Here is an 18,997-nt window from a genome sequence, read left to right on the forward strand (position 1 = left end):
ATTGTATGTGATTCTGTTACTCTGAGCTGCTTTTTAAGAAGATAACAGATGGTCTATCACATAATCAGACCGCAGGCAATGAAAATAATGCAGATACCAGAGTCTCTTGATCATTTTATAAAAACAGTATTTTCCCCCAGCCCTCCAGATTCCTGTCCGCCTGTACCTGCCATGCCCCCACCACATACACACTTAAACTATTCACAAAAGTTACTGGATTTGTTTCCATTTAGTGTTTCTGTTAATGCGCTACAATAAATAATACTCAGCACTTATATAGTGCTCTTCATCTTCCAATATACCTCTACCCCGATATAACGCTGTCCTCAGGAGCCAAAAAATCTTACCGCGTTATAGGTGAAACCGCGTTGTATTGAACTTGCTTTGATCCGCCAGAGTGCGCAGCCCCGCCCCACAGGAGCACTGCTTTACCGCGTTATATCCGAATTCATGTTATATCGGGTCGCATTATATCGGGGTAGAGGTGTAGCTTTAAAACAGTAATTAATTTTCACAACACATTGTGAATAGTTAGCCTTTGTTTACATTTGAGGAAAACTGATACATGGATATTAAGTAATTCACCCAAAGTTATTCAGTGAGTGTGAGTTAAGGCTTAGGGGTTCTCTGCTCCAATCCTCTGCTCAAACCATATTTCCCCCCCCCCCCCCCCCCCCGCAGCACATCCATGAAGTTTCTAAATGTTGAGAATTATGACTGAAATTAGGCATTGATCCTGCAATTATTTATGCAAATAACTTTTCAGATGTATAAAGTTATTCACATGAATACTTGTTTGCATCATAGGCATCATATTATCCATATGGGCTCCCATACATGGAAAGCAGTTAAACATATGAATAACTTTCTGCACGTGAATAGTTCTTCTGATTTCAGCATGCTTCGGCTTAGTCTACACGTAATACTTACATCAGCACAACTATATTAGCCAGGGTGTGAAAAAACCAACCCCCTATGGAAACAGTTATGCCAATAAAATCCCCCCATGTTGACGCGGCTATTCTGACAGAAGAATGCTTCTGTCGACATCGCCAACATCATTCGGAGAGGTAGTATTTGTACACCAGCAGAAAAACTTCTTATGTCATTGTATGCTGCAACTACACTCGCTATGCTGGCGTAGCCATCCGTAAGGTAGACATTGTGACACTGGCAGACCAGGTGCCAACTCATGCCAAGGCCACTGGGCCTTGCTGAATGCGACAAATGTGTAGCTGGAAACCAGTCTGGCTTGCCTGTGCGTTAGCATTGTTAAAATAGATATCAGAGTTACAAGAATGTGTTTAGACTTCATGAAATGCTTGTAGGATGCTGCATGTATTAATCTTAATTATAACATCTGTATCCCATGTTATAAGATAATATTTAAGTGTTTGCTTTGGAACTATAAAAATGTTTGCTAAGACTGTAAACCCCACAGTCAACAGACAAGCATTACCAGGTATGAAATACTACAAGAGGTGTCATCTCCTCCCCCCAAAAAGAAGGCCTATAGACACCAGTCAAACTATTGTGGAGCATCAATGAACAAAAGACTTTGTTGATTGCTTCCCCCAACACCCATGAAGTGAGTACCCATACAAGCCTTCATCCCACCACAGCTTGAATGCTGGGGGAAGGGAATAAAAATCCCTGTTAAAGAGAAATTGTGATCACTATGCTGCTTGAAATTCAGAGAGGGCAAAATTTCTAAGCAAGAGCAAGAGATCCCCAAGCTGATTGGTTTGGATTAGCCCTAAAGGATATATAGAGCTTGCATATTATAACAGCTACTATTATGTTTTGGAACCTAAGACTGTATCTCATTCGTGTGTGTATGTTTACCTACTTTAACCTTGTAAATAATTCTCGTTTCTTTTTCTTAGTTAATAAATCCTTAGTTTATTACAGGACTGACTGTTAGCACTGTCTTTGGTAAGAGATCTGAGGTGCCACTGACCTGGGGTAAGTGTCTGGTCCTTTGGGACTGGGAGTAACCTGAATATTGTTTCGACTTTTGGTGTAAAAGATCATCTATCACAAAGGTAGGCTTGCCTGGGTGGCAAGATAGATCAGACTGCCCAAGGGGACAGTCTGTGACTCCATGGTAAGGCTGTTATAGAGTTTGTGGAGTTCCCACTTGTTACTTGGCTGGTGAAATCTAACTATAGAACATACAATCAGTCTGAGGTTTTGTGCCCTGCTTCTTGACAGTCTGCTCTGAAGTTGGCACCCACGCTCGTGGGCCACTCCAGACAGCTTGACTGACACAGCCTTACAGTTTCACATGCACTTAAATGCTTTGCTGGACTGGGGTCATAGTTTATTGTTGCTGTGGCTTCTGGTTTATCTCCTTTTATCATCTCATGACAATCTTTAACACAGAAAAATAACCCAGAGAAGGAGAAACATGAGACAAGGTAGAAGAGGAAGGGATCTCACAAATTAGATCTTACAGAAGCAACAGGGCTTCTTCAGTATCATAAGAGAAGTCTTGCAATTGCAAATGTATGCATGTTACTTAAGAAAGGATGTGAATTGCTGTCCTTTCTATGAGCGTGAAGATTTCTTACTTTTATAGAAATGCCATTTAAAAAAACAAACCAGAATAATTTACGTTTTTTCCTCCTTATAAAATAAAAAAGTCAAGAAATTGAAAATTCACTATGTTACAGCACTACCGAATACAGATAAGGACCTGTATTTTCATTTGGGGTTTTGATCACGTGAAAGAGCAAGGTGGCGTTCTGACAAAGGAAAAAAACAGCTGTACAAAATTTAAACAAGAACATTTCATATATGCAATAAAATAAAAGCACTTAGAGAGAGAGTTTAATGTACAGCACCTTGACTTCTGTCCTCTTGAATGCTAGGAAAGTTGTTGGGGTATCCAGCTTGAGCTTCAATTCAGGTTTCTTTACCAATGGATCTTTCACAGTTGGTGCTACTGAAACTACTGCAGGAGCTGGTTTCTGAGGTGGTTTCTGAGTCTTTTGAGCCTGCATAAATAATAATTAAACTCAAATTCGTTATGTTTCTGTACTAACGATGAAGATTTAATCAGAGTGACAATAGAAAACATGAATATTATGAGATCACAACATTAGCTATTAGAATACTATCTTAGATGAGACCTGGAAATTAAGCATTGAGAAAACAGGTCAGGTGGAAACCCAACTTAGATTTGTAGGGAGGTTTCCAGCTGACAGGTAGGTGGGATTGAGTCCCATACCATGGGAAGATACCAGCAACTGAGAGGCATGCTGGGTGGGACCATATATTTGAGTGGGCAAACAAAGGCGGGAGGAGGAGTCAGGAGTTAGGCTTGATGGAGGAGTGTACGGAACTGGAGGATGAAAGGACAGGGAAGGAAAATATTGGGAAAGGTTATGGTTTGAAACCAGCTTCTGGGAAGCAGATTGCAGGGCTCTTTTCAGAGAAAGCAGGTAAGGTGGCAGCATTTTTGTTGAGGTAGCAAAAGGAAACTGTAGCCTGCAAAGGGAAAGCTGACGTATGGCAGTTTGACTGGGAGGTGAGTGAGACGCTCTGTACCTCGGGGGAACACACTATGCCCCCATGTTCATCTTTATAAAATGATTGTGTAGTATCCAATGCAAAGTTTGTCATGTTGGGTGTCTTTGGAAGGCTCATGATGCACTAAGCATGGTTGTTATAGTGATTTTATAGTAACTGTTAAGTAATGTTTTAGAAAGGTTATAAGTTATAATTTCATGTATATAGTTATGAGGCTGAAAATGTATTCTCATGGCTTAAACCAAGCTTAGGCAAAAACTCTCCAAGAGCAGAGAGGCAGTTCACACCTCATCAGGGCATGTATGGGATAAGCCCAGCCCAGTCTCACAGGAACAAAGGATACTGGCCTAGGAAACAACAAAAGGATCTGTTAGACTCTCAAGTGAGTCACCCCCCCCTTCCTTTGGTCAGTTTGGAACTGCGATGAGGTAATGCTCACCTGACTCTGAAAGGAGGGAGGCAAAGCCAAGAGGGAAGAAAGAACACGATAAAAGGGAGAGATGTTTGCCATGCGCTCTCTCTTCCACTTACATCTACAGACATCACCACCAAGCGACTGAAGCGCTGATCAAAGGGGAGAACCTGGTTGAAGAGCAACCAGCCAGCCTGTGGTGAGAAGCATCTAAGTTTGTAAGGGCATTGAAAGTGTTAAGATCAGCGTAGAATGCATTTTACTTTTATTTCATTTGACCAAATCTGACTTATGCTTTGACTTATAATCACTTAAAATTTATCTTTGTAGTTAATAAATCTGTTTGTTTATTCTATCTGCAGCAGTATGTTTGGTCTGAAGTGTGTCAGAAACTCCCCTGGGGATAATAATTTGGTACATATCAATTTCTTTGTTAAATTGATGAACTGATATAAACTTTCAGCATTCAGTGGGCATAACTGGACACTGTAAGACAGAGGTTCCTAGGGTAGTGTCTGGGACCAGAGATATTGGCTAGTGTCATTCGCTTGCACAATCCAAGGAGCAGCTTACATGCCAAAGGCCATGCGTGAACAGCCCAGGAGTGGGGGTTCTCACAGCAGAGCATGGTAAGGCTGGCAACCAAAGTCAAGGATTGGAGTGACCTAGCAGACTACCAGTCCAGATAACGCCAGAGAGGAATGTCACAGTGACCGTGAAATATTTATATCGATGGATGAGAATGGTCCTGCAGTGCAATTTACTGAGCACAAGTAAGCAGTCCTGAGTTCAAAGGACTGAAGATAATCAAAGTAGTAAAACGACTACTGAAATCAATTAACTTTCACTGGCTATAGCAAAAACATTTTACATGAGATTTTCCTAATAGAAAGGTCATTTCAACAGGGAACATTTTGCCGGGTTATCACAAAGTAGTTTCAAAATTTAACAAAATTTCTTCTGTATAACGTCTCAGTTTTAAAAGGTCTCAAGATGAATGAGCTGATGATTTATGGTTTGTGCAAATAAAGATGTTTTCTTATTCCAGTAATAACTTACTTTTATGTTATTTTCAGCTTTTATAAATTGTTTCTAATACTGAAAGACACTTTTTACCAACAGATTTTGACTTGTTATGAAACTCAGAAGTCAACAGTCTGCTTACTAAAGAAATTAGTTAGACGCTATCAGATTTATTTCTTATTTTGGCTTGTGAATCTCTTCTGTGCTAATGCTTTTGTTTGCTTGTAACCTTTAAGCTGAATCCCCAAGAAAGCTATTTTGGGTGCTTGGTTTTTGGAATTGCTCTTTTAAAATCTAGCAAAAGCCTAAGTTCCAGAAGTATTTTCTTTCTTTTTGTTTTTAATAAATTTTACCTTTTTTAAGAACAGGATTGGATTTTTAGTGTCCTAAAGGGTTTGTGCATGTTGTTTGATTAGGTGGTAGCCACAGCTAATTTCCTTTGTTTTCTTTCTCAGATCTTCCCCGGAGGGTGTGTGTGTGTGAAAGGGCTTGAGGGTACCCCACAGGGAGGAACTCCCAAGTGCTCCTTCCTGGGTTCAAAGGGAGTTTTTTGCATTTGGGTGGTGGCAGCGTTTACCAAGGCCAGAGAGAAGCTGTAACCTTGGGAGTTACAAGCCTGGAGTGGCAAGCATTAATTTTTAAAATCCTTGCAGGTCCCCATTTCCTGCACGTGGAGTGACAGAGTGGGGATTTTAACCCTTTACAGGTAAATCAAGCAGAGAACAGATACTAAGAGGGATTTTACAGCTAACTGGCTGATTGGGTGTCCATAAGGGAGCTCCTTCAGTTGTCACACAGGCCAATTGCTGTCTCCAATTACTACTCATGTTAAACAAAAAGCTGACTCTTACCATTCTCTTCATCTGCCTGGTACAGCGGGCACAATACCACACGAGGCGAGGATCATTGACTTCTTTGTCTGTCACCTGAGGTTTATGACAATCCTGGTGGTAGAGATTATGGCACTCCTGACACTCTACTAACTGATTTCCAGAAGTAACTGTCATTTGCCTGCAGAACAAACAGTTGAGAACACGTTACTGATGAAAGCACTTTAAGGTTATCTAGTCTTAATCTTTGCAAGGCTTAATATAAAAAATTAGAAATATTCTTACGCTATGGATACACTTTCTATTCTTAGCAAAATGAAAAAGATCCTTTTTCTACTGTATGAGTTCTTCCTAACAACCATCTTTCAAACTTTTTGTTGCTTTGAAGTAGACTCTAAAGAAAAGCTCAGAATTTTAGATTATTATTATAAACACATCTACAAGTCACCTGTAAAGGAAAAAGTCATTTGGTTTGTTCCCTTATGATGTATAAAGCTCTGAAAAATGTCCTATTACTATTACTAATACTATTACTATACCATCTGAATGCCTAGGGAACAATATTGTTGTAAGATGTTGAACTGTATTGCTCAACAACAAATAGAGTCTCAATGACAATCATTCTTATACTCCTGGGGGAATTCTGTGCCACTGTGCCTGTGCAGAATCCATGTGCCATTCAGAATTTCCCTCTCCCCCCCGCCCAGAAAATACATTCTGCCAGAAAGGAGTTGCAATTACTCCTTTTGACCACCAAGGGCTGCTGTGGCACCAGAACAGAGAGCAGCCACCCCCAGGCTGGAGCAGCCCCAGCTGCAGATAGGGAAGAGAAAGAGGCTGCCTTCCTCACAGCAAACTGCCCATGGGGCCAGGTCAGGAGGCACAGAATATGGGGGGATGGACAGCATGGGGCACGTGGGGCTGCTGGGGTGTGTGTCACAGACTGGTGTTCCGAAGGGACAGTGTGGGGGACAGACTGGGGCGGGGGCGGAGTGGGGGTGGACAGGGGGCTGCAGGGACACATGGGGAGAGGGAAGTGGCTGAGTGGGGGTGCAGGGACACACAGGGATGGGGGGTATAGGGACATATGGGGATGGGGCAGATGTGCTTGACTGAATGAGAGAAGCTAGGGGTCAGCATGGCAGAGGCTCCCTAACAATCCTTCCCCCCACCCAAAATCTGTTCCATACTTCTCCCACCCACACTCAATAACCCTCCAAGTTTACACCCAGGCTCCTTCCCAGCAATTACTTCCCTCTCGCTGAGCTCCTCTGTTATCCTTGACTCCCCTCCTTCTCAGGGAAGTGGGAAATATGTTTCTGTACTGTAGTTTCAATGAATTATTACTCAGAGTTATGTATTAATATGCCTAATAAGGAATCTATTTGTCAAAAAACATTTCCTTTTTTGTTGTCTGTATTGTTACAGACATAGTTGCTGACAGGTATTTTAAAATAAATTACCAAAATAATTGAAACTGGTGTGATTATACTGTGCTATTTTGACAAGTAAAATATGCAGAATTTTAAAATATTGTGTGTGGAATTTTAATTTTTTTGGCACGGAATTCCCCCAGGACTAATTCTTTCAGTTAAAGGAGTCAAAAAAACCAGGATGCAAGTAGTACACTATTTTGTGGAACTTTTAGTAACCATCCTTCGCTCCGCATCACAGACAGACATTAGAAACATAAGACAATGCCAACATCATGGAGAGATGGAACAGAAAGGATTAGCTATGCAGTTCTGCTTTGAAACAAATATGTAAGCTGGTGATGAGGACTTAGTTTTGTGTGGGCCTCTGCTGAAAAGAATCACATTGTATAAGTGACAAATTAGTGACGTACATAAGACTGGAAGTATGTCTGTGAAATAGTCAAATTGCATTTTCCTAATGATTTCTTCTTTCAGATGACAAATCAGGCTATTTAATTGCTAAGCTGCTTTTGCTCATCTCCCTGAGGAGCAGGTACCTAGGTAACCATGGAAACTCTATTTGTGGATGGGTGGGGAAAGGTAGTACCTTTTTTCTTTATATAACAAGGAAATGAAATCAGAAGATGTTGTCGATATAGCTGTAAGAACAATTTCTGAAAAATATCTATTTCTTTTTTAACTAGGCTATTTAAAAAACAAAGAAAGAAATGTTTCAGAAATTCTGGGGCACATTATTTATATTCAGGATATTTCAGAAGCCATTTGATTCTTGAAAAATAGATTGGGTCCGAACAAAGCATCTCTGTTTCAACTGCATGTGACAAGGGAACAGACTAATCTCCATATTTTAAAACTATAAAGGACAATTTTGGACGGATTACCAAAAAAACAAACTTTTCATGCCAAGAAAAGTCAAAGCCTGTCTTACTTTAAGCTAGTCTTTAAATCAAGGGACAGCCTGAATGGTTTTGTATCTTTCAAAAATGGAGACAAAATTAATGTATTCATTACAGTTTAGAAGGCTATTCTTGAAAAAAGAATGCGGATTCTTCCTAAATGCTCTTTCTTTGACAGGACTTCAATGTCACCTGCAAGTCACACACAACATTTTCCCTTGTAATATTTTTGCTTTTGATTCTTTAAGGTTCCCATAACTAGTGACTTGTGTTTTTTCCTTAAACATCTGTAGGCGGAAGGGAGGGCCAGGCATTAGAGCCGGGGGAGGAAGGGGGGCAAACTTTTTGGCCCGAGGGCCACATCTGGGTATGGAAATTATGGCGGGCCATGAATGCTCACGAAATTGGGGGTTGGGGTGCAGGAGGGTGTGAGGGCTCCGGCTGGGAGTGCGGGCTCTGGGGTGGGGCTGGGGATGTGGAGTTGGGGACGCTGGAGGGCCGGATGTGCGTTAGAAGGAGGGGATTTTGTACTTCCCTCCCATACTGACATTAAAAAAAAAAAAAACAGAAAAGAAAAGAAAATGGGGGTCACTCTAGAACTGCTACTTGCATTCCTCTAATTTGCAAAGCTGCACTCAGATCTCACTCTACAATAGTGCGAAAAGTGAATAGGCAGTCTCACTGTTAGTGCACGTTTCAGGGAGTTAGAACACTTCCATTCTAATGCTGGCTCTGCAGTGACTTGCTATGTGACATTGAGCAAGTCACTTCATTTCTCTGCATTTCAGATTCCCTATGTGTAAAATGGAAACAACACAGATAGCAGTACAGATAAACGGGCAAATGACTCTTTTTTTGTTCTGTATTTGTACACTTCCTCACACAACAGGGTCCTTGCCAGGACTGGGGTTCCTCAGTGCTACTGCAATGCAAATGAGTTATAATAATAATAATAATATTTGGGCTCTCCTTTTCTTCTTAATGCAGTTTAGCTAAGTGTTTCACATTTGGATATGAAGTTTTCATTAGCAGTTAGCCAAATATTATGAAGTTTCACTTTCAAAACACTAAGTATTTGCTTTACTTTACAGAAGAATTCAATACCTTATTGTTAAAATGTTGTGTTTAACATTGACACTTTTTTGTAGATTTAAAAAGAGTCTAAACCATATTTGTTTACAGTATTCAATATTTCTGCTCAGATTAAACAAAAAAGCACCAATGTTGAAGCAGGAGTTAATACTGGAAATCCCAATCCTAACTGAAGCCTCACTCAGTAAGCCTTAATGAAAAAAAAAAAAAAAACTTTCTAATTCAAGGCTATAGCAGGACACAAGTATTAGTGTCCTTGAGTAGTACTGTGGAAGCAAGGACAGGTAAATAAAATATTTGACAGAGTAAGAACGCTTCTTACATAGTTGTAATAAATCTAATAAACAGCATCTTATCTGCTGTCTTAAAATGTGGTTGGGATGTTGTGCACAGGCCTGTATTCTAAGTTGCCCCAGGTAACAAAAGTTCAACTCTGACTATTAAATACAATTTTTATAAAGGTAAGCAAAAGTTGAAGATAGAAAGACTGGTCCAAACTGTATTGTTTCAGTTAGAAGAACTAGGATAAAGTTGTGACAAATATGGCAGCTTCCTACAATTTTCTTGAAAAATCTTATTGAATTCAGTTTAAGTATCTTTGGAGTCCATTGTACTAAATGTAAAGTTTAAGTGTTAATTGGATTTCTTGGGAAATACCTAGAGGAAAGAATGTAAATTCCCCATTTCTAGTTATGCAAAAAACCTGATTTTTGAAGTTATGCCCTGAGCAGAGGGCCTCTGTCTGCCAATTATCCGTGCCCAGAGACTGGTGACCAAAGGCCAAGGCTATGGCTACTCTAGAGTTTGCAGCTGTGTCACTGTAGTGCTGCTAGTGCAGTAGCCCTAAGCCAACAGGAGAGACCTCTCCTGCTGACCTAGCGCTGTCCACACTGGTGCTTAGGTCAGCGTAACTTACATTGCTCAGAGGGGTGGCTTATTCACACCCCGAGTGACATAACTTATATCGACATAAGGTGTAGTGTGTACGTAGCCTGAGCTGTATAAAGAAACAGCTAAAATGGCCAGACTTTGTTCTGGTTCTGAATCTGAGACAATTATAGACTTGTAACTATGGTGAAACCCAGTTGTGGGTTTTGAAGGACTGACACCACTGCCTGAGGTTGGATTCGGGGGTGACTTCTAGTTAGCTCTTTAGCATGCATGTGGGTTCTTTTATTGTTTTAATGCTTTCACCTTAAGAATAATGTGCTTGTTTAGAAAGAGCTGTGTGGTAACTTATAATCGCTGGCAATTACACTGGGCATAGCCTCCGCAGAGAGAGTTAAGTGCAGCTGGTGGCCTTTTTGGTAGTCTGGCTTGCTGAGGCTATCACAGTGTAAATAAGGGAACTCCAGTTTCTGCCAAAGAGAGATTCATAGATTCTAGGACTGGAAGGGACCTCGAGAGGTCATCAAGTCCAATCCCCTGCCCTCCTGGCAGGACCAAATACTGTCTAGACCAGTGGTTCCCAAACTTTAACAACCTGTGAACCCTTTTCACTAAAATGTCAAGTCTCGTGAACCCCCTCCTAAAAATGAATATTTCCAGGGATTTTCTCCTTTACCCGAGTATAAATTATAAAAGCAGTGATCTTGGAAATATAAAATTTGTTTTTATGACATGCTTATTACAAACTATTTATTAGTAAACATTACAGTATTTTTATTAGAATCAAACGAAATGCAGAGACAACATTTCTCAATACTTTAAATGACTGCTTCTTGGAGCAGCTAGTACAGGAACCTACAAGGGGAGAGACAACTCTCGATTTAGTCCTGAGTGGAGCGCAGGATCTGATCCAAGAGTAACTATAACAGGACCGCTTGGAAATAGTGACCATAATATAATAACATTTAACATTCCTGTGGTGGGAAGAACACCTCAACAGCCCAATACTATGGTATTTAATTTCAGAAAGGGGAACTATGCAAAAATGAGGAGGTTAGTTAAACAAAAATTAAAAGGTACAGTGACTAGAGTGAAATCCTTGCAAGCTGCATGGACACTTTTCAAAGACACCATAATAGAGGCTCAACTTAAATGTATACCCCAAATTAAAAAACACAGTAAAAGAACTAAAAAAGAGCCATCATGGCTTAACAACCATGTAAAAGAAGCAGTGAGAGATAAAAAGGCATCTTTTAAAAAGTGGAAGTCAAATCCTAGTGAGGTAAATAGAAAGGAGCATAAACACTGCCAAATTAAGTATAAAAATGCAATAAGAAAAGCCAAAAAGGAGTTTGAAGAACAGGTAGCCAAAAACTCAAAAGGTAATAACAAAATGTTTTTTAAGTACATCAGAAGCAGGAAACCTGCTAAACAACCAGTGGGGCCCCTGGACGATCAAGATACAAAAGGCGCACTTAAAGACGATAAAGTCATTGCGGAGAAACTAAATGAATTCTTTGCTTCAGTCTTCACGGCTGAGGATGTTAGGGAGATTCCCAAATCTGAGCTGGCTGTTGTAGGTGACAAATCTGAGGACTTGTCACAGATTGAAGTGTCACTAGAGGAGGTTTTAGAATTAATTGAGAAACTTAACTGTAACAAGTCACCGGGACCAGATGGCATTCACCCAAGAGTTCTGAAAGAACTCAAATGTGAAATTGTGGAACTATTAACTAGGGTTTGTAACCTGTCCTTTAAATCGGCTTCTGTACCCAATGATTGGAAGATAGCTAATTTAATGCCAATATTTAAAAAGGGCTCTAGAGGTGATCCCGGCAATTACAGACGGGTAAGTCTAACGTCAGTACTGGGCAAATTAGTTGAAACAATAGTAAAGAATAAAATTGTCAGACACATAGAAGAACAGAAATTGTTGGGCAAAAGTCAACATGGTTTCTGTAAAGGGAAATCTGCCTTACTAATCTATTAGAGTTCTTTGAAGAGGTCAACAAACATGTGTCTGTACTGTGTACAGATGTGGTCCCCTCATCTCAAAAAAGATCTACTGGCATTAGAAAAGATTCAGAAAAGGGCAACTAAAATGATTAGGGGTTGGGAACGGGTCCCACGTGAGGAGAGATTAAAGAGGCTAGGACTTTTCAGCTTGGAAAAGAGGAGACTAAGGGGGGATATGATTGAGGTATATAAAATTATGAGTGGTGTGGAGAAAGTGAATAAGGAAAAGTTATTTACTTGTTCCCATAATACAAGAACTAGGGGCCACCAAATGAAATTAATGGGCAGCAGGTTTAAAACAAATAAAAGGAAGTTCTTCTTCACACAGCACACCGTCAACCTGTTGAACTCCTTGCCTGAGGAAGTTGTGAAGGCTAGGACTATAACAGGGTTTAAAAGAGAACTGGATAAATTCATGGCGGCTAAGTCCATTAATGGCTATTAGCCAGGATGGGTAAGGAATGGTGTCCCTAGCCTCTGTTTGTCAGAGGGTGGAGATGGATGGCAGGAGAGAGATCACTTGATCATTACCTGTTAGGTTCACTCCCTCTGGGGCACCTGGCATTGGCCACTGTCGGTAGACAGGATACTGGGCTGGATGGACCTTTGGTCTGACCCAGTATGGCCATTCTTATGTTCTTATGTATTACATTATGAAAACAGCAACACTCTTCCAAGATCTCACTTTTGTAGCTTGTATCATTTTGAATAAGCCTGTTATAAGACAAGGCTCCTATGTTTCATCAAGGAGTATCAGATGTGAAACAGCATGAAGGTATTTAAGAAGCCAATCCAAAGAGTTCCTCCTACACCAGCATTTGGGGCTTGAGCAGTCCAGACAAACAACGCACGTTACAACAAAACTTAAACTTGTTCTTCATAATAATTTTAAAAGCAAGATTAGCTGCCTATTTAATTTTAAGAACAGCAAAAAATATCCACCTCCCTTTCCATTCCTTATAAGGAGTCTTGAAGTTTAAATCTCCTCAGTGTGATAGATCTGCTTAGCTCTCGGAAGTCCAGGGGCTCCAGGCTGCTGGCCCTGTGCTCCCTAGCAATGTGTGCCATTAGGAGTCTTTTCCCGGGAACCCCCTGTAAAATTTCGTTAACCCCCAGGGGTTCACGAACCCCAGTTTGGGAACCACTAGTCTAGACCATCCCTGATAGACATTTATCTAACCTACTCTTAAATATCTCCAGAGATGGAGATTCCACAACCTCCCTAGACAATTTATTCCAGCGCTTAACCACTCTGACAGTTAGGAACTTTTTCCTAATGTCCAACCTAGACCTCCCTTGCTGCAGGGAGTTCCATCTTTTGCAACAGAGCTATAAACCCATAACCAAAAAGGCTAGTTAAAAGCAATGCCTTAACAAGCCTGACAATGGTAAAAGTTTGCCAAGTCATGGAGTGGCTAAAAAAACATATGCTGGGCTTGTGCTTCTCCAGCAGCAAGACTGCAAGTGAAAATCAGCTCCACAGACAAAAGCTGCATTTTCTTTCTTGGCTGTTCTTTTACCTCTTCTTTTGTGCATGTTTTTTGTCTTAAAAGAAACCGGATCTGACTTCGAGGACAACAGCAGCAGTAACATCTCAAGACCATCTAAACTCAAAACCTTTTCCCCTCAAAAGGACAGTTAATACCATTGTTAATACTATCTAAAAAGTCTGTCAAATAGGGGTAAAAGACTCTATTCAGCTAAAAGGGAATAAAGTAAATTGTTAAAATGAAAGCTTTACTTAATACTTGGCATTTCAAATGCTTTAACTGTTTTTCCTTCTTTTTCTGTGTCTTTAATAAAAGATTAAAAAGACTTTCTCCCATTTATAACAATCATCATAAAAGTCTGCAATAACTTGACACAAAAATTCAAACCACAATTAACTGTTTGAAGTTGTAACTGCAACAACTTATCCATTGTTGGACCCGAGATACTCCTTAATTAACACAGCAAGAGCCTGAAAAGTGACTGAATAAGTAAGTAAATAAATAAGATACATTTTCTTATTCAACAACTTTGATCCGTGTGTGTGTATTCACAAAATACGTGCTTGCTACTTTTTCCTTCTACTAGTCCTGCAAAGCTTGTACATCACCAACAGAATTGTCACTTAAGTTACAATTTCAAAGTCATTATTAGTAGTGAAGATGCATAAGTCAGACAAACCCATCTTGACTCATGAATTCCAAGATAAATTTTCAGGGCTGGCCATTCAAAAAAATAAAACAAAAACAAACCATTTTTACTTGTAAACCAATTGAAAATCATTTTGGAAACATGGAAAAACAAACATAGAATGTTATCAATGTCACTTTTAAAACACTTCAGAATAGAGCCTAACTTGAAGCGCACTGCTCATAGGTAGTGATTATCTGTAAAGTTTGGCTGCCAATATTTAAAATGAATACTTGTTGTGCTATATTTATATACTGGCTACTTAAGATGTTCAATGATTCTCCCGCTCCACCCAAGATGCGCAGAAGTCTTATCATTAGCAAAACATTGTTATGGTAAATAATTCCTCCAAAGACTTGATATTTGTCTTACTGTGACTTAGAAATTTTTCTTCTTAAAGGCCTCACATTTCAGGAAAACATCTGTATTCAGGAAGCCACTTAAGCATATGATTAATTTGAGGTATGTGCTTAAGTCCCATTGAAGTGCTTTCTACAATCAGGTCTAAGATTATTTATAAAATAAAAAAAAACTCTGGTCTAATTTGATATGGAGATACTGAGAGACGACAAATATAGAACTAATTTGTTATTTTCATAGAAGAACTCATTAGAAGAAGTGTGTGTGTCTGACAAAGCATGAGTCACTTACCGGCAAACAACGCAGGCTAAACCCATTTCCATGGCAAAATCATCAGCACTGGTTTCATCAAAACTAGACAGATCAGGCATGGATAAATCCTTGCTAGTCTGGACTGTGATAGGGGACGAACGAGTCTCTTGCTTCTCTAGCCTGGGTTTCTTTGGAACATCAACTCCTTCACCAATTTCCACTTTCATCTATTAAACACCACACACAGAGATGGTGAAAATGTGAAAAGTTAGTGGTTAGTTGTTATCTAAACAACTAACTGGCATAATTAATTTACAAATACAAGTAGGTAAATTATGCGCTGTGGATCTGCACAATACATCTGGCATGCTTTCCTAGAGATAGAAATACATGCCCACCAAAACATTTGCGAACTAAAAGCATAGAAAAGTCATCAGTTGTACAACTTACAGTGATTTGTAAAAGATTCAGTGGTCTTATATATATATATATGTATATATAAAAAACATATTTTTATTGATTCTTCTCCTCCCAACAAAAAGTAGTATATAAAGACATTTGGGAAAAGTTATGATAAATCCTCTGTTGTACTGTCGGGTCTGTGCTAACTTATGATCCTATGGAGCGAGAGGGACATGCTGCAGATGCAACTACAATGAGTCAGAATAGCCAAGTTCTGCATGAACAATTTGGTTTTGGATGAATAATAATTTTAAATTCAAGCACAAAAGGAGCTCTTTTAGTCCACTGTTATTTCACTATTAGAACCAAAATTGGGCTTACTTTATCAGCAGTCCTCTTCTCTGTTTCTTTTTTCACCTTTTCTGTTGCGATGGGCTTGCCATTATTGTTGCCTGAAGGCAGAATGGACGAAGCTTTAGGCTCCTGCTTACTGGAAATTGGCTTGGTAATAGACACTTTGGGTTGCTCTACTTCCTAAAAAAATGAAAAAAATGCTGATACACATAACACATAACAGACTTGCTACTTGGCAACTGCTTAGGTCACAAATCTAGGTAAGCATCATATTTTCTATACACTCATTTAAAAAATGGCACAACATTGTATAACCAGTCGTATAACAAGTGTTTCCATTTTTTTTTTAAATCTTCTCAGAGGTAAATATTACTGGGCTCTAGAACAACATTAACCAATCAAATCACATATGTGAATAAGTGTACCTTGGCCCTCTGGAGTGAATTCTACCCCACCTCCATCTCCTCTTACTAGTCACCATTTCAGAGAGAAGTTTGTTTATTTTTCTGGATCCCTAAGTGCATCTTCCCTTTGGAACGTTAATATCAAAGGTAAAACTTTCATACTTCCAAAATTCATAGCCACAATGAGCAGATATTTTCAGATAGTTCTGATGACAAAATTCAATTTACGTAACCATATATAAATTGGCTTCTGGTGTCAGTGAAAATCAATATCTCATTCCTTCTGGGAGGAAAATATTGACCTTTGCTTAATCTTGGTCAATATTTATCTCTTGGGTCAATAAATCTTGATATGCATCTCAACACAAGTCAATAACTGCTTATTTGTGTCAGTGATGGATAATAATCAGGTCAATTTTGAACATAAGTGATTAAATTAGTCCCCAAAGCCAAAGCAATGTGTGTGAAAATCAGAGACTGAGCAAGGTGCCATGACTGAAATTTCAGTTCCTTTGGGAACAAGAAACCACAACTGGGCACTTAATACAGGTTATCCACTTGGCAGTGGAAAACAGTAGGTTATTGGTGGGGTCCCTTTAATATAATATTCTCCATCTTAAAAAGTATTTAGTACTTGTTTGCTTAATGCACTACTGGAAGAAGCTCAGACACTACAGTGATGAGCATGACATAAGACCCTATACTGAATAGAACATGACACACAATTTTTTTTCATTTGTCATGTGCGCTAGTTGTTTTGGTTCTGCAAATCATTTTGACTTTAAAACCTGTCCCTCAACTTTTTTTTTCTTCTTGCCGCATACAAATTAATCAACAGAATGTACAGAAAACTGATGTGGTTTTACCATTATCTGGCTACACTTCTTAAGATTTACACTCATCAACAATAATTAACCTGCATTTTTATGAGCTTTTAGTTCTAATTTTTGATTCAGGATGGATGAGCAACATGGTACAGAAGTAATAGACACACCACCACCAAAGCCAGGATAAAAGTATTCAGAAAGCACCATGTTACAAAGAGCCCCTCCCACCCTAACAGGGAACAGCTTTCTTCCAAGACCAGACACTGTGCCACTGAAGTCAATATGAATTTTTCCTCTAACTTCAATGGCACCAGAATCAAATGCATAAAGGTCAGTGATCAAGTAATAACATAGCTACTCCGCAAGTCTGTTTTCTCCCCCTTTCTGACTCTCATAGTTCTTCAGCTATAAAACTTGAAACAGGAATAGCTGGAGCTTTAATACTGCATATAAAAATGACCTACGTGTTCTATTCATGTGAATACCTTTTGTGAAGGACGATAGCTTGAATCAGTTCCTCTGGCCAAAGACTCATCAAGCAGAGCTTTTAGCTTTTCAGCAGAATCCTTACTCTTTGAATGCAGGAAGCCCAGGGCTTTCAAAAAGATGGGATCAAGTTCCAGGTTCACTGTAGCAGCCATAGTAGCTTCTTTGAAAGGAAATGAAAAAGAAGACATTGAACTTTATTCATATGGAGTACAACTCAAATAACACAACAGCTAATAATCTTAAAGACAACTCTTTTCAGGTACAAGAAATGGACACATTATTTATTATATCAGTATAGAAATAGATATGAATTTAAAAAACAAAACGGATAAACAAAGCCACAAAAGCCAACTACCTTCCACCTCCATTAGGAGACAATGAATTCACTGCCTTCTAGAAAAACAGAGAAGCAGCATCTTATCCCACAGCTGAAGTAATGTCAGATTCTGAATTTGGCAACCCCAAAGTCAGAAAATCAAATGTATTGTATTTATGAGAATGCAACCCGTATTTCAGAATATCGTTATTCAGAACATAAGCAAAATTCAAGTGCAATACATTAAAAGTGAGTGACAGCTTCAAGAAAAGAAATTACTAGGTTGTAGATTTCCTCCTTATATAATAAAATACTAAACTTTCATTGCACGCACACTGCCTTTCATCTGGTTGCTCACTAACACCAACGTATATTTAGAAAAACAATTTTCTTTGGAGACACAATTTCACTTTTTGAACTTTTCAGAACAATAGCTTCTCATTATAACACCTAGAACAGTTACTTCACAATTTTTGGTTTAAAAAAAAAATGATAAAATCTAGATGTCAATTGCTTAATTTTAACTGACAAAGCAAGGAAATTAAGTATGCAGGCTATTATTTGTCCAAGTCCCTTTGTGATTATTGATTACATTTGATGACACGTAAAAATTATCTAGGGTATGAGATGCCACAATATACAATGAGGTGAAGTGAGGGAAAGGGACAGAATTAATCTAAAAACATCTTTTCTTGATAGCAGCAATTTTTTTCCACATCTGAGTTTTCTCTGCTCAGTTAAGCTACATAACTAATTCTTTCTACCTAGATAAGCAAAGAGCTGTCAGTATCAGCAACATAAATTCCAGGAAAGGGCAATTACATAAGAGATCTTCCTTACAAAAGAAGAAATTCTCCCAAATCAGCAATATATCTTTATTATTTCAGTTTAAGGAAAGCTACCGCAAATAAAGGCTTCCGGTCTCTTCTAAAAAGCGTGAGATGTAAGTATTCTTAATCCCTTTTATCATCATCCCACATTTATTGGGATTTCTTATTTCCAACCCTATAATTTAGAAAACTCTTTTAAAAAAGAGTGTTCATGCCACTCTCCTAAAAAGTACAGCTTGGACATGTACTCTGGTTCCAGCTTGCAGAGCCTTGCCTGACTGAATTCTTCTTGATGTTAAGCACAGTGAAAATAGTGAACTTTAACCTCTCTGGACAATCCACCAGCAGTGGCAAGCTGCTCCATCATTGCTTGCCTGGAAGTCTCCAGGAGTCTTTATCTCATGCTGGGCTTTCACAAGACACTAGAGAATCACTCTACCAAGATCATCAAGGAGTTC

General features: G+C 39.1%; 1 protein-coding gene across 1 annotated transcript in view; it reads right to left on the reverse strand.

Moving 5' to 3' along the window:
• Positions 1-18,997, reverse strand: part of INTS12 (integrator complex subunit 12) — a 29,362-nt gene that overhangs the window by 3,017 nt on the left and 7,348 nt on the right. The window contains exons 2-6 of the mRNA XM_054029464.1: positions 17,390-17,553; positions 15,701-15,853; positions 14,957-15,144; positions 5,821-5,980; positions 2,847-2,999 (exon numbers count right to left, since the gene is read on the reverse strand). Coding sequence (XP_053885439.1) covers positions 2,847-2,999; positions 5,821-5,980; positions 14,957-15,144; positions 15,701-15,853; positions 17,390-17,545 — 810 coding nt within the window. The 5' untranslated portion in view covers positions 17,546-17,553. The remainder of the gene's footprint in view (positions 1-2,846; positions 3,000-5,820; positions 5,981-14,956; positions 15,145-15,700; positions 15,854-17,389; positions 17,554-18,997) is intronic.

The sequence above is a fragment of the Malaclemys terrapin genome, chromosome 5 (genome assembly GCF_027887155.1).
Source record: "Malaclemys terrapin pileata isolate rMalTer1 chromosome 5, rMalTer1.hap1, whole genome shotgun sequence".
Classification (NCBI taxonomy): Eukaryota; Metazoa; Chordata; order Testudines; family Emydidae; genus Malaclemys; species Malaclemys terrapin.